The sequence below is a fragment of the Molothrus aeneus genome, chromosome 9, assembly GCF_037042795.1.
Source record: "Molothrus aeneus isolate 106 chromosome 9, BPBGC_Maene_1.0, whole genome shotgun sequence".
Classification (NCBI taxonomy): Eukaryota; Metazoa; Chordata; class Aves; order Passeriformes; family Icteridae; genus Molothrus; species Molothrus aeneus.
In genome coordinates this window covers 4,960,270-4,986,572 of record NC_089654.1, presented here as the reverse complement: position 1 = coordinate 4,986,572, position 26,303 = coordinate 4,960,270, and the positions used below count along the sequence as shown (strand labels likewise).

The 26,303-nt window shown below is 41.5% G+C and overlaps 1 protein-coding gene across 1 annotated transcript in view; it reads right to left on the bottom strand.

Annotated features, from left to right (window-relative positions):
• USP24 (ubiquitin specific peptidase 24) overlaps window positions 1–25,002 on the bottom strand; it is a 61,830-nt gene extending 36,828 nt beyond the window's left edge. Inside the window, exons 1-15 of the mRNA XM_066555574.1 lie at window positions 24,697–25,002; window positions 12,570–12,735; window positions 11,543–11,610; window positions 10,104–10,247; window positions 9,480–9,602; window positions 8,567–8,602; window positions 7,927–7,992; window positions 6,360–6,425; window positions 5,478–5,552; window positions 4,606–4,764; window positions 3,394–3,508; window positions 2,778–2,881; window positions 1,540–1,647; window positions 983–1,078; window positions 719–880 (exon numbers count right to left, since the gene is read on the bottom strand). Coding sequence (XP_066411671.1) covers window positions 719–880; window positions 983–1,078; window positions 1,540–1,647; window positions 2,778–2,881; window positions 3,394–3,508; window positions 4,606–4,764; window positions 5,478–5,552; window positions 6,360–6,425; window positions 7,927–7,992; window positions 8,567–8,602; window positions 9,480–9,602; window positions 10,104–10,247; window positions 11,543–11,610; window positions 12,570–12,735; window positions 24,697–25,002 — 1,794 coding nt within the window. The remainder of the gene's footprint in view (window positions 1–718; window positions 881–982; window positions 1,079–1,539; window positions 1,648–2,777; window positions 2,882–3,393; window positions 3,509–4,605; window positions 4,765–5,477; window positions 5,553–6,359; window positions 6,426–7,926; window positions 7,993–8,566; window positions 8,603–9,479; window positions 9,603–10,103; window positions 10,248–11,542; window positions 11,611–12,569; window positions 12,736–24,696) is intronic.
• Between the last annotated feature and the right edge of the window lie 1,301 nt (window positions 25,003–26,303).

Below are 26,303 nucleotides of genomic sequence, written 5' to 3'. Positions count from 1 at the left end.
ACCTCCTAAACATCTAAAATCCTCTACAGATACTGTAACACAGACAAAACCTAATTAATTATTAAAGAAATGAACAATAAAGTACACGCCTTTTTCTTTATTTACAGCATACTTCAAGCTGAAAAAAGAAGACAGGAGCATTCCTGCAGGCCTGAAGAAAAACTGCCTGCTATGTGAACAGTGCAGGAGAGAATATATGCAGTCTTTTAAGCCATGCACATCTCTGCTGCTGCCAGGAAACAGAACAGGCAGCTTTGGGAATGGCTTCTTTATGTTACAGGAAAAGAGTTAAGTATTTTACTAAAACACAAAACTACTACAATCGAAATATTGATTTGCATTTTGAGACTTAATGGTCATGCCAGAACACATGCTTTACTCAAAATAAACTAATCTAGGCTTTCACATGAAAGGGACAGTTAAAATACTGACATACCTTTACAGTGGTTCCATTTGCAAATTCTAACCTTGGGCCCATCCTGGTAGTTTCCCATAAACTGATCACTCCTTGTGCTGAAAATTTGCTTAAAACAAAGGCAAGAGACTTACTATGAGTCTCATGATCAACAAAGTGGCTCACACAAAGCCTACCCCTCTCGAGGACTCCCCAAGGTAAGAACTTACAGATGGGACACACAATTTGTGCATCTTGAAAGAAAAGGGCAACATCGAGGCTAGATAAGATTTCATTTTGGAAAAGATAAAATAATAAACCAACCCTCTTGATATCCTCTATGCATTTGATGATGTAGCTCCTTTTGATTGCCTCTTTCACTGCATAAGCATCACTGAGGATTGTCAGGTGTTCCTCCAAGGCCTGCTGGATAAGACTACACGGTAACGTTGGAAGATGAGCCAGCTCCCAAAGTACCTCCAGAACCTGCGGGAAGAAGGGCAAGGATAGTCAGAACCTAGGAAGTACAGAGCCTAGCAACTCTACATTTAATAAATCAAAAATCCAAAAGGAAAACCATCCCCTTGCCTTGCCAGTGGTTGTTTCCACTCGTGCTTCTCGGCCAATGCGCCCAATGAGGCTCAGCAGCTTCTGCCTCACTCGGTCACTCTCTGTCTCCCAGCTCTGGACAGCAGAGAAATCAATGTTAGAGCATCTTATCAGGTTGTTACATCTCAAGTGTACACAAAAATATAATCCACAATTGATTTACTGCAGGAAAATCAAAATACAAAGAAGCATGTTTCCACTGTAAGTATTTCCTTCTTTCTTTTGCTGGGAGTTACTGCACTAATTTGCTCAACTCTTTTTTAAATACCATTAGGGGTTAAATATAACAATAAAATCTCACTTTAAGTCCCTTAGGACTGGCTATCTAATGTACTTAAAATCCAAGTCAATTAGCAAAACAGTAGCAGATTAGGCTTCTGGGTTAACATAAAAGTTAAGTGGTTTTTAATAGCAAATTTTACATTGATATAGAAAATACAAATGTATTCAAGGTATTTGCCTTTCAGTAGGCTGGATGCACAAGCACATCTCATTAATTCTCTTCCTAAGGGAGGCAAATTCATGTGAAAACTTACCTTTTGGATTAGAACAAATAAATGATTGAGCTGGTCAGAACTAAACTTCACAGCAGCTGCAGCAATAATGGTGTGTATGTTCTCAATCACAGTGGAGGATTGTCCTGACTGAAAAGGAGGAAAACACAAGAAGGTAGGTCTTCAACACAAGCAAGCCAGATAAAAACCTTCATGTAAGCATTATCCTAGCATTATTCACACTAATGAGTGAGAATAGCAGCTTTTGACATGGTAGAAACACAAGTTCAGAGTAAATTGTCTGTGCTCCTCATTTGCCTGGCTGAGAAGTCTTTGGAAGTAATTCTAAAGCAGGAAACTACAAGTCTGCCATCATTACAACAGCTTTAAGCTGCTGCAGTGGCAGCAGTGCAAACATCACCTTTTCTATTGCTTGGTGATGTTCACGTGTGAGGTGTCGAATCTTTGAAACTCTTCCAGGCTTTACTCAAAAATGAGCAATACAAAATCTCCCACACGCATGAGAGCACCATGGTAACAACAGCCAGAGAGGGGGAGGAAGTATTGCTTTTTATTAAAGAACAAAAGTGAGGGAGCTAGAATCACATTTCAACTTTGCTAAGCATTAAAGACTTGCTACCATGCCACACAAACTGCAGACCTGACAGTGTTCAATGAGTTTAGTCTAAAATATCAACATTTGCACAGAGAAGAAAACCATTTCCTGCAGTGGAAGATTAGTTTCTTGTCAAAGTTTCCATGTGTCACTTACATAAACACCCAAACCACCTTCCCTACACAGTAATAAATTGAATATCTTTAAAGTGCCAAAAGATCACTTGTCAGTCAATTATATGTCTGTACAGGAAGGTAAATGAGAATGGAGCCCACTCTCTTTAAGTCACACTCTGACTTTAAATCCATACCTCCAGCCACAAACATTAATATCCTAGTTTGGTCTAGACAAATATTCCTGTCACCTGTTTCAGGCTGACAACCTCTTATGCCAAGTCAAATACTTCTGCAGTCCCTTAACACTCACTGCAAAGAGCTGAACTTCTTTACAGGATTTAGCAGCTGTGATACAAGAAATTGCCACAACAATTGATTTTACATGGTAAAGGAAGAAGTAGAAGGAAGTCTTTGCACTGATTATGCTGTTAAGATCTCAACATCTCCACATTTCAATGGAGATGTATAGATTATTTTTTAAAATCCCTTAATTTGAATGTTTGTTTGTAGGGCAGTCTAAAAGCACCTGCCTAGCCTTGACTGCTTACCTGAATTCTCCAAATTTTAGTGAGTTCATCTAAAGATAATTTGCTGCCCAGCAGTTCAATAATTCCCTTTATACGATCACAGTATTGTGCTTGGTCTATATTACCTGTGAAACAAAGAAAGGCAACTCAATGAATACATTTCAAACAATATTAGATACATGAAATTTATATAAAAGAACGAATTATTTTAAAAGGGAGAACAAAGCTATCTTCATTTGGAAGGTCTTTCTTTACTGTTACAGACAAGTATCAGTACAAAGAAAAAGAACAAGGCCGTTTCTATTTTTATTTTGTTTTGCTTCATACATCTGATAGTACTCCTACAGAATGTTACTACTTGAGGGGAAAACGCCTCTTTTCTCTCTTTTTTAGAGGCTAACAATATACAAACTTTGAGTAAAAAACCCCAAGTACAGCAGAAGACATCTGCACAGATGTCAAACAGAGGACTAGATGATAGTTACAGAATTTGCAGGATTTTACTTTATTTTGGAGACAACAAAACCCTTGAATTCTGGTCAATAGTGCTCATTAAAGTGTATTGAAAGGGAGAGATGAGATTTTTAAATTTAAGTCATTCAAAGCACGTGCCAAAAGGCTTTGGGAGAGTTCTTACCTTCCAGAGCAATTGACAGGACCGAATTCTCCACGAGCCAATTCAGCAGTCGGTCTGTATCTATTGCATTCTTCACTGACTTGGACACAGTGCTGTCTTCTATTAATTTTGTTACCTAAAAATTGCAAAACGTAAGATTTTAACAAAGAATTCCCACCTGCATCACACACATAGAGTGAAATCTATTCAAAAAAGCTCATGATGAAGCTTAAGTGTGAATCCTGCAGTATTTTGAGTACAGAAGGTGTTTGGGATTTTTTGGGTTGGCTGTTTTTTGCAGGGTGTTGGCTTTTTAACTTTTTGGTTTTGTTTTTTAGTAAGTTGTTTAAAGGCAAATTCCTAACCAGAAACACCATGTCGTCAGTCTCTGATGCAGCAGAATCTTATTCTCAGTTTGACATAGAAAAGCTGGCCTGTACTGCCAGGTATCTTTCTACGGATATGCCAGAAGTAGGTTATCTCAGGCCTCTGCTTGTTACACTCAAATCAGTGTCCTACTTTTTATCCAATACTGAACTGATACAGGCTCCTCACTCGAGGGAGAAAAAGCACATTTCTGCTAAAATCTTCAAAAGCTGCACTTCTATAAATTCACCATGGATACACATAGCATTTATGATTAAGAACCAAACAGCAATGAGGTTTAACATCTCAATAGTGTCATAAATAGAGAAGGAAAAAAGCAGCAAAGATGGAGTCTGAAACACTATAGTGTCTGCATACAACTGTAATAAAAAATACAATACAAAATACTACAATTATGTAGTGCAATGACATGATATGAATGGACTGAAACATCAATATAGGTTTTAAGTCCCATTTGGTTTCTTCTGTTTCCTCTCAGTGAAAGAAGAAAAATGGGATATATCTCAGGATGCGCAGCATTATCCCAGAGTGAATATTCAATGAATAGCATAGACCACTGCTTACAAATCAATCTAAAATTGCATTTCTTAGAATAGTGCACTTCTCAAACTGTGTCTAACTGGGAGGCCTTGCAGTGGCTACTAATGCTATAATTAACTCCTGTTATATTAACTTGTTTTGGTGTTTATTTTGAACCGAGCTTTTGCTAAGGCAACATAACTTGCAAGGAGATATTGCAACATCTCTTTACTTAAGGCTGTGGTTTCAGTGGCTTATTAACAACCCATCCTACCCAAACCCATGCTCTCATGCACACACACAGAGCCAGACAAAAAGCCAACCTACCTCTTTGAGGGAATTCATTTTTGCACTGAAGTGGGGGGATTTCAACATGCGCAGCAGAATGTCCAGTCGCAAGTCATCGACCGCCGTGACCAGGTCAGGCTGGAAGCGCATACACAGCAGTTTGATCCCAGACAGGAGCTCAGGGATACTCACCAGCCTCTGTTTGAAACAAAAAAACAAAAAAGGGACAAACAGAGGCATTGGTATTTTTGTTATTCTGCTATGGGTGTCAGTGACTCACAGAGAGTAGGTTTAGTGACCAAACAGACTGGTTAATCAAAACACAGTACCTGGTACATATGAAAGTATTGCTTGTGCAGTAGAAATTTTAAGATAATGAAACCTTTGGTTAAAGCTTCAGATTTGGTACATTGCTCTCCTTTGGTTCAACAGCCTATGAATACTTTCTTGTTTGAAATTAACTATTTATAACTAAGTAAAAAGTCAAGACAATTTAACAGAACTGAATGCCAAATTCGGGGTAATGCAGGAAGTAGCCACAAGTTACACAGCCACTTTACTACCAAATTCTCAGAAGCAAACAGCTATTGCAACAGTAATATGAATTTAACAGACTGCAAGTCCATAAATATCTTTGAGTCATAGAAGCTGCTGCACAAGGGGACCAACAAAACAAAAAATTTGATAGCAACAGCAGCAAAATATTTAAGAAAGGGTCATAAACCAGGTATTTACTGAAAAGGGTATTGAATGGAATTGGATAAATGCATTTTCATTATGTCATTCAGTCAGAATTCAGAACGGGCTGTATTCCTGCCAGTGAGAAGAAAGCTATTGTTCTAATTTACACTGACAGCATTTCCAAGACACGCAGGAAGTTCTTCCTAAATATTTAATATGTAAAACATTACCTTGTCTTTCAAGTCCTTCTCTTCTACATTCTGTACATATTTAATCATTTTATGAATGACTGGATCCAGCATGGGCTAAAGAACGTGAGAAAAGGCATGACAATCATTTTAATGCTTCCTGAAATCAAATGCATTACTCGAAAGACGTGACTGCAGCAAAAGGAAATACTTAGCTGAAAGCTCACCACTGCCTTAGAGAGAAAGCTACACCTACAACAAAGATAAAGCTATCTTGGTAGCTATGTCCAGGAAAATAAAAAGCAATTAGAGTAAGAACCCATTTCAGACCACTGTAATGCAGGTTTGCAATACAGACAGACCAATTGACCTCTAAGAACACATCAGTTATTAGGTGCATGTGCCTCTCTTACTCTCAGGGGCTTCTAAACTACATCCTCTTCAAATAAAGTCTTTCAGTCACTTAAGTCAACAGTTCTGGGTGGTGAAGGCAGGAGTGAGGCCTGGAGTACTTTTGCACATACAAAGAGATCCTGGTGAATTTTTTTCCTGTACCACAATTTTTGCAGTGTAAACTCTCATATCCATGTCCTTCATCTTAGCCAGAAAGTTAAACTGAAAGCAAAATTCATCCTTCAGGCTGGATTCTTTCCCCACATGGTTTCTACTGCTGAAGCTTACTAATAGCAGTGGTAACGCTTCTCACTGCTGCAGATGTAGATACATGACTACAGATAATTGCTTGGAAAATGAATCTGAACATTGTCTGAGCCCTTTACTCATCACCTCAGCGTGCTCAAAATGGTTTTTGTACTTTCTGCAACGTGAGGTTTGAAGGCTTTTTAAATTAGTCACCAGTTTCACACCAACACAGTTGGAAATTAATTTTCAGTCCTCTTACAAGTCATAACAAAGACATTTTACCTGTACTACAGAAGAGTTAAGATACTCTGCACAAACTCCAAATGGTTGAACCAACGCAGAGATTGCCTGAAAGAAAGACAGCAAGTATTTAGGTAAATATTTAAGGAATCTTTTCATAGTAATCTATAGATTAAAAGGCAAATAAAGGTGAACAAGTATCATTTATATTATGTATTTCCAGTCACTTGCTCTGATTGTTTTTGGCGTGCAAGTCCTTTACAACAACACATGGTTTAAGAAAGATTTACTCTATGGCACGCAGTAGAGTATGTGCTATGTATTATATATGGCATACAGTATGTGTTATATATTTTTGTCTGAAATAAAAAATGCCTTCCCAGTTTTCACTAATCTTGGTCCTCTCATCACTCTGTTCAGTGTTCTCTGACAGATCCTGTTTCAGTCACAGAAATAAACAGACGGAAAGGAACATATCACATTTTGCTTGCTCTCTACAGCAATCAAAAGTGTGAATGCAAAATTTAAGGTTAAAGCCATATGGCAAATTTCTTTCCCAAAGCAATACGTGGGAGAAAGCTTTTGTAAATGTGTCATATACGTGTCAAGATCTCTTCAATGCGTGATTTTAAAGTGGTATCTATCGTCAAGAAATTAAATGTATAAAAGCATTTGTTTGCCAATAAATAATATCAAAATCAGTTTATTTTCATACTGGATCACAAATTGTGGAACTGAGTGTGCAGCAGTGCAATCCAAGGCCCAAATTAATGACGCTGACCCAGATTTCCTTCCTAAGCAAGCAGTTATTAATCATTAAACAAAGTCAAGTCAAAGTTTCTATTACAGAACTGGCATGTATATCAAGGTTTTCCTTATTCTTCTGTCAAGCTCACATATGAATCTATCTGAATACAAAGCAGAAAATATCAATACCCCAAGAAAAGAAGTTTAATTCCCTCCAAGTGGCATGTCACTGGAAGCAGACTGATTTTATACTGGGGGACAAGGTTCCAGATGACATAGTTTTCCTTTAGCCTCCTCATTCTCCAAAGCTTGAAAGAATTGGAAGTCTCCTGAATATAGGTTAGGAAGCTAAAACTAACCAAGTTAGACTTCATCATCAAAAATAGCTTAGCTCTGTTGAACCAGTCAGTTTTAAGACACTGCTCTTGAAAAGTTGTTTAGGATTAGACACTGTCTGTCTTCCTAAGGATTTTTTCCCTTAACAGTGATTTCTATAATAAATGACAGAAGTCAATTCGCTTGCAGCTAAATGCAGCTATGGGTGCAGTAAACAGAAAACCAGGGACATACTGATGAGCATACAACAAAACTACTTTGATTGATGCCTAAACAGAAGGCTGAATGCTAGCAGCAAGGTACACTAATTTCTCCTCTTCTCTGTGAAGTCTTAATTGCTCTTCAGTCAGGACTCCTATGTACAACCTCATTTGACCTCCAGCCTGACAGCACTTCTCTAGGGCTCTGTGGGAGTGCTGCTCTGGTACCAAAGAAAAGGTAAAAGCACTGCCAAAAGGGCCACTGCTGGTTCTACATGGAAGGTAAAACAGAAAGGGAGAAGTCTCATGACAGAAGATGGACTTACCCCAAGTTCAATATCTTCAGAATTGAGTTTGGACTGAATTGCTGAAAATCCACCCAACTCTGCAAACTGAAATAAAATAATCAGTATTACACAGTGAACTCCAGTATTTTATCTTTTAAATAAGAGATTATAGAAAATATTCTACTGACAGTTCCTGAGATGCCAACAAGTGTCCTTTACCATGGAACATCCCATCCAAACAAAGCTTTATATTTTCATGGGAATGCAGGGGCACACTGGGGAATGCAATGCAATTATACATGACAGCAGGGTAAGCATCAAGCTAGAAACTCTGTCCTGAGTTAAAATGGATGGAGGGAAGAAAGGCAGACCATACACAGCAACAGCTGACTGGACTGGCAGTTTTGCCTTGGGGAACCTTTGATTGCAGCCTCAGCTGGGCTCTCAAATTCCTCTAGTCATAGATCCCATGCTAGGGTAAAGGTGCTCAAGGGAGAAGGCAGCAACTCAACAAGCTACATTTTACAAGGCAGGATTAAAATCTCACACTATTTTTTTTGTGGCTGTCAGAGAAGTGATGAGTGAAAAAACAAGGGCAAGGTGAGGGGGGAGAAGAAATTACCCCTGAAGACCAATGAATTCAAGTGACAAACAACAGTTCTGGTTTACATTTACCTACCCTGTTTACCAGATCCACCAGCCACCCATGAGGTTCCTTGAACAATAAGAATAGGAACAAATTAGCAGCTGCAACATCAGCTAAACACTTGTCTTCTGAAACAGATACTTGGACACACGTTCACCCCACCAACCCACGCCTCAAATGGATGCACTGTTACACAAATAAAACAGTGTTTGTAACAGCTCCTGTATTAAGTGTAGCTGGAGCTCTGGTTGGTTCTCATGAGCATCATCCTGTTTTGGACTCTGCCTGACATCACTGCCCATGTGCTGTGGCAACAGATCACATTGTGGCTGCTGACTCACAAGCAACTGTATTTATAGCACTGTAGCAGTGTGGAACATTACTTCCCCAAAGCAGCGGATGTAGAATTTTCTTTCTACAGCCACAAACTTGTTTCCTGAAGGAGAAATCAACTCCACTGATGCTGTTTTGGACCCACTCATCTGGAACCACTGTGACAAGACAGTGCAAACCTCAAAAACTGCCTCCTTGCCAGTGTGTTTGAGTTGAAGATATTTTATCCTTGGCTGTCAGAAAAGCCTGAATTCTCTACTAGAACTGAACACTGGGAGTTATCCTGGTCATTTCACACTCAACAACCAAACAGATGTGAATCCTTAAATACACAGATCCACTCGTTGTGTGCTTCATGTCTAAAGCAAAACACAGACTGTTGTGCTACTTTAGACATGAAAGTTCACCCATTTCCAAATGTAGCCTCTAACAGAGAATTGGAACAATTTGAGAGCACAAATTAATGTCTACAGACGAACATACACTCCACATCTATTTGCAGTAATTCTTGGTGACATATTTAAACTTTGTCTTACAAATACTACACAAATAATCTTATCTGAGACAAAGACATCCACCCTAAAATTAGTTTTTAGGGCATGGCCATGCTTACCTTCTGAAAAGTGGATATGGGTGAGACAGCATGCATGTTGCCCTCCCCAAAGACTTCTGCCCAGTTTCTCTGGCACACCTTCATTCGATTCTTGAAATGATATTCATTGTCGGGATTAAATGCCTTCAAAGAAAAGCCCATGGCAATGAACAGCTTGCCTTATAGTACTTTCAAAACTTATCTTGATAATGGTTTCAGCTGAGCATTCTCCTGGCTGACAGTTAAAGATCTAGCAAAAAATAAAGCTGAATACAAGCCCCCTGCTGCTGCCTCTCAGTTCTCAACATATAAAGCATTTTGAAGCCTTTATATATCCAATATCCAATAACCACGTGAGCCAGAGGTCCACAAAACAGAGAACTGAACTCAAAGCATCAGTTTTAAAAAACAAACAGCAAAATGACAAAAATGTGATATATCTGTTTTTAAACTGCTAGTTTTCAAAAGTTTTAACAGCACCCACTCCTTTGAATTGCATACTGGAGGTAAAATACCTGCAGCAAGCAATGGATGCAGATTTTAAGACTATGAACTACGATTTAAACAGCTGGAAAAAGCATCAGTTGCATAAATACACAATGCCAAATACCCAGATATTAGAAACTGCATCAGAGGGTCAAATACCATTGTAAGCACACCAAGCAGGCCCACGGGGATAGGATCTTGTTTTACTCTCTCTGCAACCAGGTCCACCAGCAGCATGAGCATGTTGTAGATTCCTTCATGGATTTCGGTTCCCCACTTGTGAACAGCGCTGGATGTCAACAGCTAACAAAGAAAAAATAAAAGCAATTGTTTAGAAGTTTGAGCACAATCACAAACAAGGACAAATTTATTAACTCCTGTGACTCTTTTTTCAGAATAAATGTTTTCTTGGAATGCACTCATCACTATTTGGTGTAGTTTTCAGATGTTCTTTCTGCACTAATGGCTTAAGAGTTAACTCAATTTGTAATTTTGCAGAAGAACACCTTAAATCACAGTTTATGACAGAAAATAAAATCTATCTAAGCGTTTTCCATTTGCATGCACTAGGAGAGATTGTAACCTTTGCAAAGAACAACCACTATGAAATGAATCTGTCTGCAGATTGAACACACAACTATTAAATCTTGAAACAGGCACCATAAAGCTGCACTGATTCAGCTGAGGTAACCATTTACCAATTCACAGTTTTTGAGCAGCTTCTATTGGAAAACAAAGCACATGTACCAGGAGAAAGAGGTATTTAATGCTGCTCCCACCTACTGAAACATGTTCTTTAAATCTGGTTTCATGGTTGTTTATAAAGGACACTTGGATGCCATCTGCAAATTCATTTAATTTCTGCTGTGTCTGAATAGAAGCAGATAAAAAACTTAATAGCTTAAATACAATCACTTTTTGTACCATTAATAGAGTTCCTTGTAAACATTTCAGCAAATTGTACTTCAGCACATCGTGAATTTAGATTTCTACAGATTATCCTTCTGAAGAATAATCTACATTGTTTACTTCATATGCAAAAAATACCAAGTGATGTTAAACTATTGTATGTAAGATTAGTACTCTGATAATTAAATGGAAAAAGAACTTTTCCCTTAAATTTCTGCCTTCCTTAAATGAAGTAATATTCTCAGTATCTTAACACTAGGACAAAGTAACTTTTTAAAGGATATGTATGGTTTTTTTTATACATATGGCTCAAATACTGGGCAGGAAATTTAGGCAGTACCTAAAGTGGATGGAATAGTGGGAAGTCAATTAGTTTGGGGAGCTCTATAAAGCAAATTCACAACAGCCCAGAGAAACACAGGGCATTGAGAACTGAGGTGAAAGATAAAATTCCAAATGGATTGTGAAAAAAATTTAGCAACCCTAGTTGAAGTTGGCCAGAGTTACAGAATTGGGACCTTGTATGATTTAAATTTAAATTTCTATTATTTTCATCTAGGAAAATATTTTGAGTGTGATTTTAATCTTAATAACCCATTCAGCTGTTGCCTGAATTCTGGATTACAAAACACTATTTCCACCACAAACAACACAGAGAAACATTAAATTGGCCTACTGTACCTACTTACCTTTTTAAATGCTTCAGGCATGCATCTGTCCATAAACCTCTTGCAATTCTCATCAGAATCAGAAAGACCTTTACAGAAAAGAGAGTGCTTTTTAACAGTATTTTAAAAAAATTACTTTTTGAGATGACCTCAGAGACCTTGTTGCAAATTTGAGGGAACACCAACCCAAATTAGCAGTAGTAAAAGTGTTATTGGTTCCTTCATAACTAGCCTGCATTTAAAGCCACAAAAAGGATGACTTGAGAGAACCTGCCTTTCAGAACTAAGAATTCATTTCCCATTACCTTTTACAGGTTTTTCAAGCATTATTAGCACCATAAGTAACTGGTAAACTTCAGAGTATACAATTCATACCTTACTGATGCTTCCCAGCCTCCCACCAAAACCAAATTAAAGCACAGCCTTTTAACACAGATTGGAAACAGAGAAGCAAACCAGAACCACTTCACAACTTCTATTCTTCCAAGAGATTACAACATTCCTTTAGTCTGCCATCAGGCATGACTGAAAATCTATCTTGTACTCTCATTATACACCAGTTGTTGGGTGTGGTGCCTCCATAACACTCTTAACCCCAGCCAAAGTACTGAATAAGTAGAGTCAAATTCAGATCTAATGCAATATAAGCACTTCACCAGGGAAAAGCAACCACTTATACAAGAATGGTACAGCAGGGATTGAGATGATAGCTTGCTTTTATGAATGGAAAATACCCAGCACAAGAAAAAAAAAAAGAGTCAGTAATTTAGCTCTGAAAAGATGCAATTCCCACAATTATTAGAACATAAAGAAACATGTGTGCCATTTTTGAAAAAAAAAGTTAAGTAAACAGATTACTTTAGAGAGAAAGAAAAGAGATCAATGATGTTTTTACAGCATTGGGTAGAACAGCTCACTGTTAAACACTTTCCCAGAGATGTGATTGCTGTGCAGGGTGTAAGAAAACAGCAGCAAGATTAAAGTGAAACACACAACTGCCCAACACCCTCTGAACAGATAATCTCTGTAATTGTGAAAGGGAACTTACCCAGTCTGGCCAGGTAGGTGGATGCAATTAGGCACTTGCCTAGAGACTCCTCCCTCTTGTAGGGTATGGACCAGTGATCTGTCAAAACTCTGCTCTCCAGCTCATACAAGTTGGTTGTTGGAAACTCAATCCCTTCACCAGAGCAATTCCCATTTTCATCGTTTTTCTGCAAAAGTTCAAGCGAAACAGTTTCCTAGACACATTAAAGGGTTTAGAAAAGGCAGCTGTGCTTGTAACAAGCATGTCAAATTCTCAACCCTGAGGCTGCTTGTGTTTTTCAAAGTAGAATTGAATATTTCAATTTGAATTGAAGGGATTACATACCTAGTTGTATTTCATGGAGGTGATAAGTACCATGTTTACATAACTAATTGCTAACTAATTGCCAATTTAAGCAGCAAATCTTGTTCCATAGCAAATCAGATCCTAGAGCCAGGTGATAAGTACTTCCAGTCCCTGGGAGACTGTAGAGTACAAATTCTGATCTCCATAGATCTGCACATTAATCCTCTGTTCAACAACTCCTGTAGAATATGGGAATAGTTTACTCTAAGGGAAGTCCATTTCACCCCATCACTCTAGAAATACTGGATACTGTTTCAGTACATCAAGATTTTCTTTTACTAAAGAAAAACCTACATCAAATATAGTTGTCCAACAGGTAATGTAATTATCCTTCTCCTGAAGTCATAATGAGTTACTGGCAAATATTCTGGAAGGTAAGAGGGAAAAGGCAAGCAGGTGACTGCAGCTAAGCTTTACAGGTTTCCTTGCCAGGGGCACTAAAGAGCAGCTATTTCTGTGTACAGGACACAGAATTACCCCTTGCTCTCCTCCGAGTGCCATATGAGGTAACTGCCTCAGCAGTGCCAAAGAAAGAGTAGACAAGTTATTCATTTATTTTCTTTTGTTTATTTTTTAACCTCTCATAGATGCCAGGTACCCAATGTGTCAAAGAGTTCACATGGACTACCTTTCCCTGCCTCCACAAGAGCAGGCCAAGCCAGCAGGAGAAAGGACAGAATGTCTGGATCAGGCCTGGCAGCGAGCAGGAGCCACTGTCAGAGACAGTGGAAAACAAGAGCAGTGATGGTAACAAGATCCCACTGAGAAAGAAGCCAGGGACATGGAGGGAGGAAGGACAAGCAGGAAACACATTCCAAAGTAAAAACCAGACAGTGTCAGGAAAGTGAGTGCAACAACTACAAAGGAATAAACCAAAAGAACTGAACTCTGGAGGAGATGGTACACCAAGAACAAAATCAATGTATGCACACAAGTGTGCTTCCAGCTCTCTCACTGCATTTGCTATTTGTAGGATTAGACCTGTTTTAAAAAGTAAATGTGTCATTCACTTTCATAATGGTTCAAAACTATTAAGCCAAGCGAACAGCAACTGTGCAGAGCTTAACCTTTAAAGTTCACGGACAGCACGTGGGCTGGGCTCACTAATGTTCTGCAGAGCAGCAGGACAATTTACAGGAGCAGAACACTGCTTAGAAAAGAACACATATTGGTGCTTGGGAAATAAAGTGCTGCTTTTCTCCAACCCCTTACTAAACAGTTTGTCTTTATGGGAGATTGTACTTTAGCAGACCTGAATATCAGCTTCAGAAACCGTGGTCACCTGATGCAGCAGTGTGCATGGAAGCCTGATGTAATTCCCATCTAGCAAATCACACCCTGTTTAAATACTTCAGGTTTTGGAGAAGGGTGGTTTGAAGGTCTACATGAAAAGACATTGAAATTATTTAGAAGCATTTTTTAGAAATTAAACAGTTAATTATAAAGCTTCTGTAAAGAACACCCATGCAGAAAACAAAATCATTTCCTACAGAAAACAAGCATGCAGTTATAAAGAAAGTGCTCACAGTAACAGAGCAGGAATGAACTTTTAGTATAATAAAGGCAGAATGAGTATAACTTAAAACACCCAATTGCTGGGTGTTCAAGGACTACAGTTCAGCCTCCACTTGTAGCCAAGGAAAACAACATTTCAACAAATGTTACAGAAACAGAGCAACAGTTGCTTCATTCCCTGGAGGAAAGCATCCACATTAAATAAACGCTGCGACAGCAACTGGTATTTAAAGAGGTGCAGAATAGCAATAGCAGACCTTCAACTGGAGATGAAAAACTCCACTTCTTGTTCTGCTTTCCCATCTGCATCCCAGCAATGCTGCTCATTAGTTGCCTGTTTCCACACAAGTGATTGCCAGGGTCCATGACACAGAAATTCACACGGAAAGTGAAATAATACATGTTCTTCACAGGGCATTCAGCTCCCACATTATCCTAAATTATGCTTAGAACACATCTGGACTATTGCTAGATTGAGTCTACCAACAGAGCAGTGAAAAGCTGGTTTTACACAAAAAATGAGTGTGGTATTTGGAATATTGCCCTATAGTAATGGGAGCTGTTTGCATTGAAGGAGCATGCTTTTGGCACTTTCCAGGAATTAGAGGCAACAGAGGCTTCTTGCTTGACAGTGCTCTGCTACTAAAACCATGTGCAGAAAGTATCGAGTTCGTGTATTAATTTTAGAACACATCACATCCACATAGCTCCACAGTGACTGTGAAACCTGTGACAGTCTCAAACACACACCCAGGCAGTTTAAAACCCAAATTCCCCTCCAAACCATTAATAAATTGAACACTCTGCGTTTCTGGGAGATTACAGCTATGTTCACATTATATTAGTGCAGACTGAGTTGTGTTTCTTAAACCAAATCCACTACAAGAAACAGTCTCTTTAAAGACTTACTGCTGCTCTTTCATAATTAGTGTCTTTCTGCACATGAAAAAGCCCAAACTGTTCGCCACCCGATTTTTAAATCAGTTTTGGCACTGCTCTTTAAAGTGAGGGATTTATTAACAGCAGCTGCTGCAGTAAGGTGAAACGTCAGCTCAGTTCTTGCATCATCTTATGCTGGCTGGAGATCTGCACACAGACCTCACACTCCAACACAGCCTGCAGAATTCACTTCTCTGCTGACACTCACAAATGTAACACAGCCCTGAACACCACAATTAATACCATGTAACTGAGGAGCTCAGGAACTGTCACTGCAAACTCTACTGACAAAGGTCCATGGAGAAAACACAAGATTTTGAAGAAAAATTATGGTACATGCAAAAGTAAATAGGATACAAGGCTATGTCAAAGCCACCCAAGGCTTTTCTGAATCTTGGCTTTGGGGAGTTACATGGGGTTTGTTTGCTGGTTTCTAAATAAATATATATAAAGAGGTAGCTCCCTCCCCACAAATAGGTGACTTCAGAATGGTGTCTGCCAGTTGATGATGATCTGTATCAGGACTCTGCAATTCTGGCTGAACAGACTTAGCACTGGACTGGCCCCCAACATGGTAAGGATTTGTACAGATGTTCTTCCATAAAATAGCAAAGAGCAAAAAAAGCCCCCAGCCCTACTCCTGGAAACCAACAGGTCATCCAAAGATAAACTGTCTAAAAGGCCATTACAATCACTGTTCTGCAGTAGGAAGTCATAGTGCACATCATAAATCTGTGACTATTTCTGCAGCTGAAATAGTGACACCAACAAACTTCAGCTGACAAACCTTTAACACAGTTTTCCATGCTTTCTGATATATCTCTTATTGCACAAAAGCCCTGAAGATCCCCTTGTTCTAACAGTCTTGGCTCTTCTGGCTTATTTTCAAGGTGTGAAAATGCAGTTATGGCTAAACACACACACAGGCTCCCAGGAGAAATACCCTCACAGGAACAGGCTCAAGCACTGACTCAAGATTCCCTCTCTGGGGACCTGGCACCTCCCAGATTTGCTTGCTAGGCTGAATAAACAAAAATTGTTCAACATCTGATCAATAAAGCATTGCTTAAATCTGTAGCATAAAACCTTCTACTGAAGAGTAACAAAGAACAAAGATTAGCACAAAAGCTGAAATATGATTTAACTTTAATTGCCAAAAGGTCACAGTTTAAAGCTTCAAAATGTACTCATGCAGTATTCAGCTAATTAACTCATCAAACACTGTTTAACTAAAGCCACTGACAGTTCCCATACCCGTCACTTTACATAAAATAACAAGGAGTTTAAGACTTGTTTTGATTCTAATTGGCAGCCTTAGTAATGAAATTACAGTCAAATCATAATTTAAATTAGTTAATTTGATTTTGATAGGAGGCTACCAACAGAATCTATTATCACCATCACCAAATCACATTATGTGCTCTTGAATCCAGTTTAACTTAGGAAACAAAACCCCAAAGTCTTGTTTCTTTCAACAAGCAACAGGATCAGACTTTCTAAGACACCAGCAGACCAAGCAGGTACCTCCACCTCATGCCTCTCTAACAAGTCATTTTCACAAAATAACCATCATTTTATAGCTAAGAAAACAGATTTTTGAAGTTTCATTGCATTGTTTAAAAAAAAAAGCAACCACAAAACCTTGTTACTATGTACCTACAAACAGGACAAAGTTTAACTGCTCTGAAAAGCAGTAATGAAAAAAATGCATAAAGCCAGAACTAGCTGACAAGAATTTTAGGTCCACCTTTCAGTTTTTAATCACAGATATAGACAACATAAAGAAATCAATTTTCCAATGCTACACTACAGCTTTTCCAGCTGCCAAGTGTCAGCAGAGATGCTCCCCTCTGCCCAGCACTGCTGCACCACTCACAAGTGCTTGCAGAGCACTGCAATGCTCAGGTGGAGGCAAGGTGAGAGAAATACATCAAATACCCAGAAAAACAGAGCATTTCTCTGCTCTGATGTACTGTCCCCATCAATTTGTGGGAGAAGCTATGAATCCTGAAGTCATGACCTGACAGCCCCTCCACCTGCCAGACTATTGATTAAAGCAGTTTCTAGTTTCATGCCTGGATGTCAAACCTTTCCTTCTGTTAATTAACTCCTCAAAGGGGGATATTCTGATACCTAGAACTCAAACACAAGTGTAAGAATTCAAAGCCTTTCAAATACCTTGAAGCTACCACCTTGCACTTACACATAAACACTAAGAACAAGGTATTGAATGTTTAAAAAAATTGTCACATTTTCATATGTGTAACCTATTTGCTTTTTATAAACTGGTATTTCAGATGGTTAAAGAACTTTCAACTCTTGTTAAGTGGCAGATGTGGGAACAAAATTGGAGAGTATTTCCTAGCTGCCTGTTCCTGCACTCAGATTGAACCCATTGGAACCACACTGCTAAGAGCAAGCTTGGAATCCTCTTGTGAATATGTCAGTATTAGTAAGACTCAAAAAATGGTGTCATGTATGGAATTTCCACGTTATGTTTCTTATCTGGCAATAAGAAAACCCACAGTGATTTCTTGAATGTTTTACTGACAAGCAGACATTTACTTGCAAAGTATTGTCACACTTTTAAACTGTTTTAAGTCCTAAAGAGATACAGAATCTCATCCTTGAATTTTCATCCAGAGAAGCATATTGGGATGCAAAAATTTTAAGTGCAGCAACAGATAGGAATGTTTATTGTTGTTTATGTTCTGCTAAGAGAACATAAGCTTGTTGGTGAGATACACAGATGTTTTGTTTTGTTCTTTTTTCATAGAAAGGAAGCTCTTGAAATTTCTACTATGGACTACTTTACACAAACAAATACAGTCTTGTCACAAGAAAAAAATGCTAGTATTTTGTCATGCCAATATAAAAGGATGATACCAGTCTACTACTAAAGGAAAAGAAATCCTATTTTACAGACTACACCTAACCGAAGTTGATCTGGACTCTCATTCCATCATAGAGATTCCTAAGAAAAATCCAATTTATTTAGTGAACTTTCTCACAGAAGGTTTTAGACACTGACCTTAACTGAGAGTTGCACTAGGACACCATCAAGGATGCATGGATATATATAATTTGTTATAATCCTTTACAGCTACTAAGAGTTTAGACTAAACCCTTAGTAGCTGTAAAGGATTATAACAAATTATAACCAGAAAAACCCTATGGCTCCACCTTCCCTCTGCCCCCCATCTCTCACAACCAAGACCTGTGTAAGACTGGAAATAAGAACACAATATGAATTTGAAAAATAAAAATAAATTCAGCAAAGCTGAGAATTAACTCAGAGTTTCTGAAAACATGGCTTGTACTCTCTCCCTGATTTCCAGGGTGATGGTGTGATGTTACCAGGCAATACTCCCTGATGTACTTGCCTGCTTGTTCAAAGATAAACATAGTCCTGAGCATCACAGCAAAACAAAACAACCGAGGCTGTGTAAAAATAGCACTTGAATTAAACTCTCCATTTAACTTCAAAAATACAAGGAGCCTCTTTGCCCTTTTATACATCTATTACCACAGCATTCAATGAAATCTGACGCAGAGATTCACTACAACCACTTTTGGCAATGTATTTCGAAGTCTGATAAGTTGCAGGTGAGGGAGAGGTCATGGAAAGCACTGTTAGGAATGCCATTCATAAGGAAGCAAGGAAAACACTTATCTTCCATGTGTTTTCACTATTGTCTGTGGATATATTTAAAAACTTACTCCATTCGTGTAACTACAGCCAGACTCGGAGTCAACACCATTATAGCTCCCAACCCCGAGTTTTCATAAGCACAAAACCTCATGCTTGTTCCAAATAACTCAGATTAACTTAGTGTGATATCAGATAAACATTGTGCTTTTAAACAATAAAACAATGAATCACAAATGCTTAACATTTCAGTACTTAAAATTAAGTCAATACTTGTATCACCATTTGCCAAAACACCAGGAATTAATAGAGAAGTGCTGCAGATCCACTACATAAAGTATTTACTGGAACATTTTAGTGACCAAAGGTCAGGCTCTGGGAAGGAAAATTAATTCAATAATGCTACTAAACACTCATCTATACTTCTGTTATACTAATGTATAGTGAGACAGAAACCAGAACTGACAAAGCAGCTGATTTTGACAGTGTGTAATGCCAAAAGTGTGACTAATTAATATGAAAAAAAATTTTAAATGCCTCTCAAGATCATTCTGTTGGGCATCAGAAAAGCCAGAACTGTTGCAAAGTAGTGGCAGGAAGATAAAGTGGCAAGAAACACTGGGAACATTGGCTTTTAAAATTAATTTTTAATTTGGCCCCTGAAACATATATACCAAAGGCTATTCCTACAGCAGCACAAATACGTGGTTTTTTCAAAATAAAAGCTTACAAAAGAAACAGGCACTTCCTCTTTGCCCTCCTCATACAAAGAGCTACTGTTCCTTAATCCAAAAGCAATCCAAATGATTTGCTGGAATTAACTTCTAACACTGGCTAATTTGTTTTTATTCTCATTCTTCCTCAGTATTTCACTTCCTTATTAAACAGCTGCCACGGAATAGCACTGTAAACTGGGAAGATGACCAAAAAATGCTTCCAGAGGACATTATACCAGAAACACTTCCTGCCCAGCTGAGAATTTGGCTGTACAGAGCTGTCTCCCACCTTCACTGACCCTGCAGGCATCACCTTCACCAATGAACCAGTAATTACAGAGTGCTCCTCTCAATCCAGCAATTACTCTAACGATCACATTACATGATAATGACTTTGTGAGTTATTCAAAACAAAGCTTACATTTAAAATTAACCAGTTGCATCTCTCAGTATCACCCCTACTTCCCTAATTTCACGTAGCATCTCTATTAGTCTGTGTTACATCAAGAATGAAACTCAGAGTATTTTCTTTCAAATGCTTTCAAGGAAGTGTTAATGGAATCAGAATATAGAAAGAGGTTCCACACCAGGGCTACTCATTTTTGAAAACAGTGATGCTGAAAACCAGGAGTGCTAAAATACTAATTCCACTTGACATTCTGATGGCATCCAGCCAGGGACTCGATCCCAGAATCCACCACAAAGCTTTATTTGATTGCTTAATTGTTTTACAAGGCCAATTCGTAGACAAGCCACTCTGTAAAACTTCCACATGAGAATGCAAGAAATACTCACTTTTGCAAAGCTCAAGACTACTTACAAGAGAGAAGACTGACTTTAAATGTGCAGAATTGTAGCGTGAAATCCATCTCATTTGCTTGAAGGCTAAATACCTTCTTTGTCTTTAAATAAATACAGCTCCTTCCATTCAAAGATCAAAGAACTTCACAAGCCTAACGTCCATGGTTCTCCTAATAAAGCACACCCCATTATCCTCATTTTACACATTAAAAGCTAAAGCACATCTGTGGCAGAAATGCTTTCAGTCCTGAGCTTTAATAATGAGGAGAGGTAGGGTTTGAACATCACAGTTCTGCAGCATGACTAGTGAGAATGTTCCTGGCACTGGCACTCACTACGGTTGCCGGCCTGTTTTTTTCACAAAATCCCTTCTCTTGCAGTCAAACAGCACCTTAAAAGCAATCTTGGACAAGTTTTATTATAAACCTTACCTAGTAAAATCTGGCATGTATGAGCTTTTGATCCAGTTCAACTAAAAAAACATAAATCAAAAGAGCACATGCTGAAGGGGACAGGAATAGCCAGGGAGTAATATAATCTGTTCATCACAATTTAGCTAAAAGGTCATAGTAATGGCTCTCAGAAGCTGTTTTAAAAGCAAATTAACGTTGTTTTAGTGAAGGTTATACAAACCACTGGTATATGTTTAATATTTTCACCTGTCCCTCCCCACAATTTCAATCCTCACATTTGTTTAGCCTGCTCTTCTCCACCCCATTCCTCTCAAACTCATGAAAGCCAGCAATTGTGGCACTTGTGGCAATTCATGGACAGACTGACAGACGTTGTCATCACACTCATTTATAGTCTTGTCTTAAATTATAAGGATTTAGCAGCAGTTGATAAAGCAGCTTATCTGTCAGTCAGATGAAGAGATGAGCACAGCATCCTTCACCCGCCTCCCTCGGCACAGAATCGCACCGTGACAATCTGCATGCCGCCTAAGGAATAAACACAGAAACCCCACATTCCTGCCAAACTGCAAGATTTGCTTCTGTCAACAGACATAAACACAGAAGTTATGTCAAACACACCAAGTTGCCTCTTGGAAAAGCAGGTGACCTCAGTCTATCAGTGTGGTTTGCTGCTGCAAAGGGCAAAACTTCCAAGCTGCTGGAAACCTCAAGGTGAACTTCCCGTGGTTTTAGGAAGACTGCACAAATGAACTGAAGCCCCCAAGTTTGTCTGGCCTCTTCCTTTTGATGAGTTAAGTGTGGTCATGCTACCAGCATCAATGCCAAAGGCACGCCACAGCTATTAACCCAAAACTGAAGCAACTGGGAAACACCAGCCCACTGAAACTGAGGTTTGAACCTCATGAAATTGAAATTTATGCACACCTTCACTCAAGCCTCTACAGAAAGAAAGTACAGGGCATATGTTGGGCCAGCTCACAGCAGATATCTTGCTTCTGGGCCAGTTACTCCAAATTCAGGCTTCTTTAACACTTTCAGACAGCCCTGAAGATCAGCAGCCTGGACCACTGAAAAAAGATTCACACTGATTTTTAAAATCTTATCTAAAGAAAACATGCTTTAACTAGTATGATATGTATCTGGTGCTGTGCTCCTCTCAAAGAAAACCACTAGACAAGCCTTTCTTTGATCCACATGAATGCTGAACAGATTCTAACATTATGTAATAGAGACCAAATAAGCATATGCAAACATAATGGATTCATTACTGATTAGGGAAAATGTAAAGTGTTTAATCATTCATAGACCTATTCTTATATGCATGCTAAAGTGTGCTCAGCCAAAAAAAGCACATAAATTCAAAGTACAGACCTGTTATACACGTTTTGAAGAATGACTGAAGCAATCTTGTTATTTTTAAATTATAAATCTAATCCTAACTTTTGTTCATGAAGCATTAGATTGGAACATTTTACTTGGGGGAAAATTTCTAAGAATTCTTCTCCTGTGATTTATCTTCTCTTTATCTCCTATTGCTGATACATAAAATCCAAAAATCTAACACACCACTTCCTCTCCACTGAATAAAAGTTAAAACTGGCATTATGAAGAGAAGGAAGAATACACACTTGAAGAGCTGTTAGAAAGAGAGATGATACCGAGAGGAAGAAAACCAGAAATAACATCTGAATTACCACAAGACAGCATGGGGTACAATATGTTTCACCATAATGTGTATGACTACAATGAATAATATAGCTGCTTCTGCAATGGCTTTCTCTACAGCTTCATATGCCATAAGCTTCTGCTGAATGGAAAACTACTGATTAACCTGATTAATTACGATTAACCACTTAAAGAATAGCTGCAGCTTATTAAATGTAATGCTAGATTACAGCTGATGAAATAAAAACCCCCAAGAACTGATGATATATCACTTTCCCCCTTTCATAAAATGTATGTCAAAAGCTGTTAAATTGTACTGCAGTGTTAGACAAATATGCACAGGCAACAATTCCAGTCTCAGGACTTTTATAGATATAACTCTTTTATTACAAAAACACTGTTTTGCATACATGTGCAGGAGTTGACAGATGCTCATCTGCAAATGAATCCAATTACTAAATTGAGGCATGAATTTATATAAAATTTCATGCAGCAAGACACCTCAATCCTTCTGAAATGCCTGCTCTGTGCAGTGATTTACCTACAATGAAATGTTTTGACTTCCCCCTGTGGGTTAAAAAGAACACAAGTCAGAGCAAACAAGAAGGTGAGTAGCATAGGAAACTATTATAAAGCATAAGTAAATTTGATCAGAAATACAGGATGAAATAATGGGGGGCGGGAGAATCCTCTGAGAGTTGTCAAAGTGCCATTTGTAACGGGAACAAGAGCGGGGAAAAAAAGCACTTCTCTGAAGTTTACACTGACAGCTTCACTTGAAATGTCACACTGACAAGCCAGACTGTCCCAGCTCTAACTACATCCAACCCAAATGCCAACAAGAACTCTCGTTCACCCTCAATCCTTCACAGGAAAGGTTGGAAAGCGGTTCCCTGGCGCTTCAGTCAGGTTCGTTAAGGAGCAGCTCCGTTTCTGCACAGCACACGTGCCATCCCAGGGATCACCTTACTCCACAAGCACACATCAGCAGCTTAGAGCAGCTCAGGACCTAACCCAGTTAATTCAGGGAGCAGGATCACCTATCTTTATTCCGCAGGGCTGGACGTCAGTACGCCGAGGCTACGGATACGGATGATCTGTGCAAGTGTAGTTACGCACCAGATACGCCCATGGATTCTTCACGAATTTATTTATGGACACATACACAGGCATGCACAGAAAACCCTCAGGATACTCGTCACTGGAGCCTGGGAGGGTACACGAGGTTCCCTGGGTTTATTCACGAGCTTAAGCATCTGCTCTTGAGCAGTTCTTGAGACAGAGGCTGTGCAAGGTGGCCCTTTGGTATCACACAAGAGGGGCTTTCTGCTGTTCTCACCACCGTGAGTCCCACAGCCTGGACACTACTAATTAGCACTTCTCTTAGGAGCACACTGTGAAGTTTTGGGAAAAAGACCAGGAGGAGGAGAAGACTTTATAGGAAAGCACTACAAGACTGTTCCGGACAGCAAAGAGAGCGCCCTGAGTGTATCTGCTGGTTGAAGGGTGCAGAGTTTTGGAAGAGGATGGAAGAGAGAGAAAGGCAAACAAGGAGGAAGGAGGGAACCTAGGAAAGGCTGGCATTCTCCAGCACTTCTATCTACATCACAGCCCTAAGTCATGAGTTAAAGCTCTGTTCTGAAAAAACATTTGACCTCACTGGGTTCCTATTTCAGAACTTACGCTCAGTTTACCCAAATAAAACTGTACGTAAAGTCATACCCACCCTGCACTTTCCTTCACATTGTGCAAACAGTTTCAAAAAAATAGACAGCCCTTAGTCACCGGAATTATGCAAGAAGGCACAAGAGGGGGAGCGAAAAGCAGAGCCCTACGGTAGCCACACATTCCTGGAATGCCAAGGAAAACCCTGGGTGCGTTTCACCTTGCAGCGATCGCAGGGAACGGGCTGGGGAGCGCGCCGGGCGGGCGGCAGGCGGGGAATGCGGGGCCATGAGGAGCCCCCGGCCCGGGGAGCGGCGGAGGGTCCCCGGGCACCTCCCGCCGGCCCCACGCCCGGGCCGACCTCCGATGGCAGCGGGTGGCTCCCACCGCCCCGGGACCGCCCGCCCGCAGCTCACCTCGGTCTCCACCACTTCGTGGTAGGCGGGCGGCGGGTCGAAGCCGCCCCCGCCGCCTCCGCCGTCCCCGTCGCCGCCGCGGGGGCCCTGCCCGCCGGCGGGGGAGCCGTGCCCGCCCGGCGGGCCCTGCCCGCTCTCCATGGGCTCGTAGCCGCCGTAGTGGAGGCCGGGCCGCTCGTTGGTGAGCAGCGCCACGGCCTCGTTGATGTCGTTCTTGGCCAGGCGCAGGGCCTTGCGGATGGCGGCCGCGTCCGAGAAGCCCATGCAGAGCAGCGTGGTCATGTGCTGCTCCTCCTCGCTCTCCATGGCCGCGCCGGGGAGCGGGGCAGGGCAGGGGCAGGAGGAGGAGGAGGAGGAGGAGAAGGGAGAAGGAGGAGAAGGAGGAGAAGGAGGAGGAGGAAGAAAAGGAGGCCGGGGCCGGCGGGGAAGCCCCGCGGACCGAGAGGCGCCGGGCTCAGGCGCTGCCCGCCCCGCGCGCCGCCATGTTGCCGGGAGCGCCGCTCCCCTCCCGCCGCCGCCGCCGCGGCGGCCGCCCCGCCCCGCCCCGGCCCCGCCCCCTCGCACGCCCCGGCCCCGCCCACGGCCCGGCCCGGAAGCCGCGGCTGAGCCGCGGCCGGGGAGCGCCCGCCGGGCCCGCGTGACGTGATGGGGGAGGCTGGAGGATGAATGGACCGGCGATGGGAGGGGGCGGGGCCGAGGTGGCGCGTGAGGGCGGGCGGCGTTGTGAGGGGACCGGGACCGGGACCGGGACCGGGACCGGGACCGGGACCGGGACCGGGACCGGGACCGGGACCGGGACCGGGATGGGGATGGGGATGGGGATGGGGATGGGGATGGGGATGGGGATGGGGATGGGGATCGGGATCGGGATGGGGACCAGGATGGGGACCGGGACCGGGATCGGGATCGGGACCGGGACCGGGATCAGGATCGGGATCGGGATCGGGATCGGGATCGGGACGAAGACCAGGACTGGGACCAGGAGCGGGACCGAGACCGGGATGGGAACGGGAACGGGAACGGAAATGGGGATTGGGGATGGGAACGGGAATGGGAGCGGAGATGTGGACCGGGACGGCGACGTGGACCGGGATCAGAACCGGGGGTGGGGACTGGGACGAGGATGTGGACCAGCGTTAGGACCCGAGATAGGGATGAGGATGGGGATGGGGACCGGGACGGCGGTCGGGATCAGGGCGGGGACCGGCGGCGGGACCTGGCGGTGTCTCACGGCCTGCCGGGGGTGGGCAGCTCGGCACAGGGTACCAGGCCCGGCCTCTCGGCGCTGCCGCTGCCGGTGGTGCCGCCGGTGATGAGGGCTGCTCTCCGTGGGCAGGGGCCGGTGCGGCACGGCCGGTGCGGTCACGGCGGAGCCCGAGAGGCCCAAGCGCAGCCGGGGGGAGCCTGGCGGCCGGAGCGAGCGGCGGGGCCGGCGGGGCAGCCCTGCCCGTGGCTGAGGGAATGCGGTCGGTGCTACGGCCCAGCGAGCCCCCGGGCCCTGCCGACAGCTCCCGGCCCTGGAGGGACCCTGGGAGTGGGTGGAAGAGCTGCGAGGACGCTTTGGCTCCCAGGAGCACATCGTGGAGTTACTGGAATTACATTCTTTA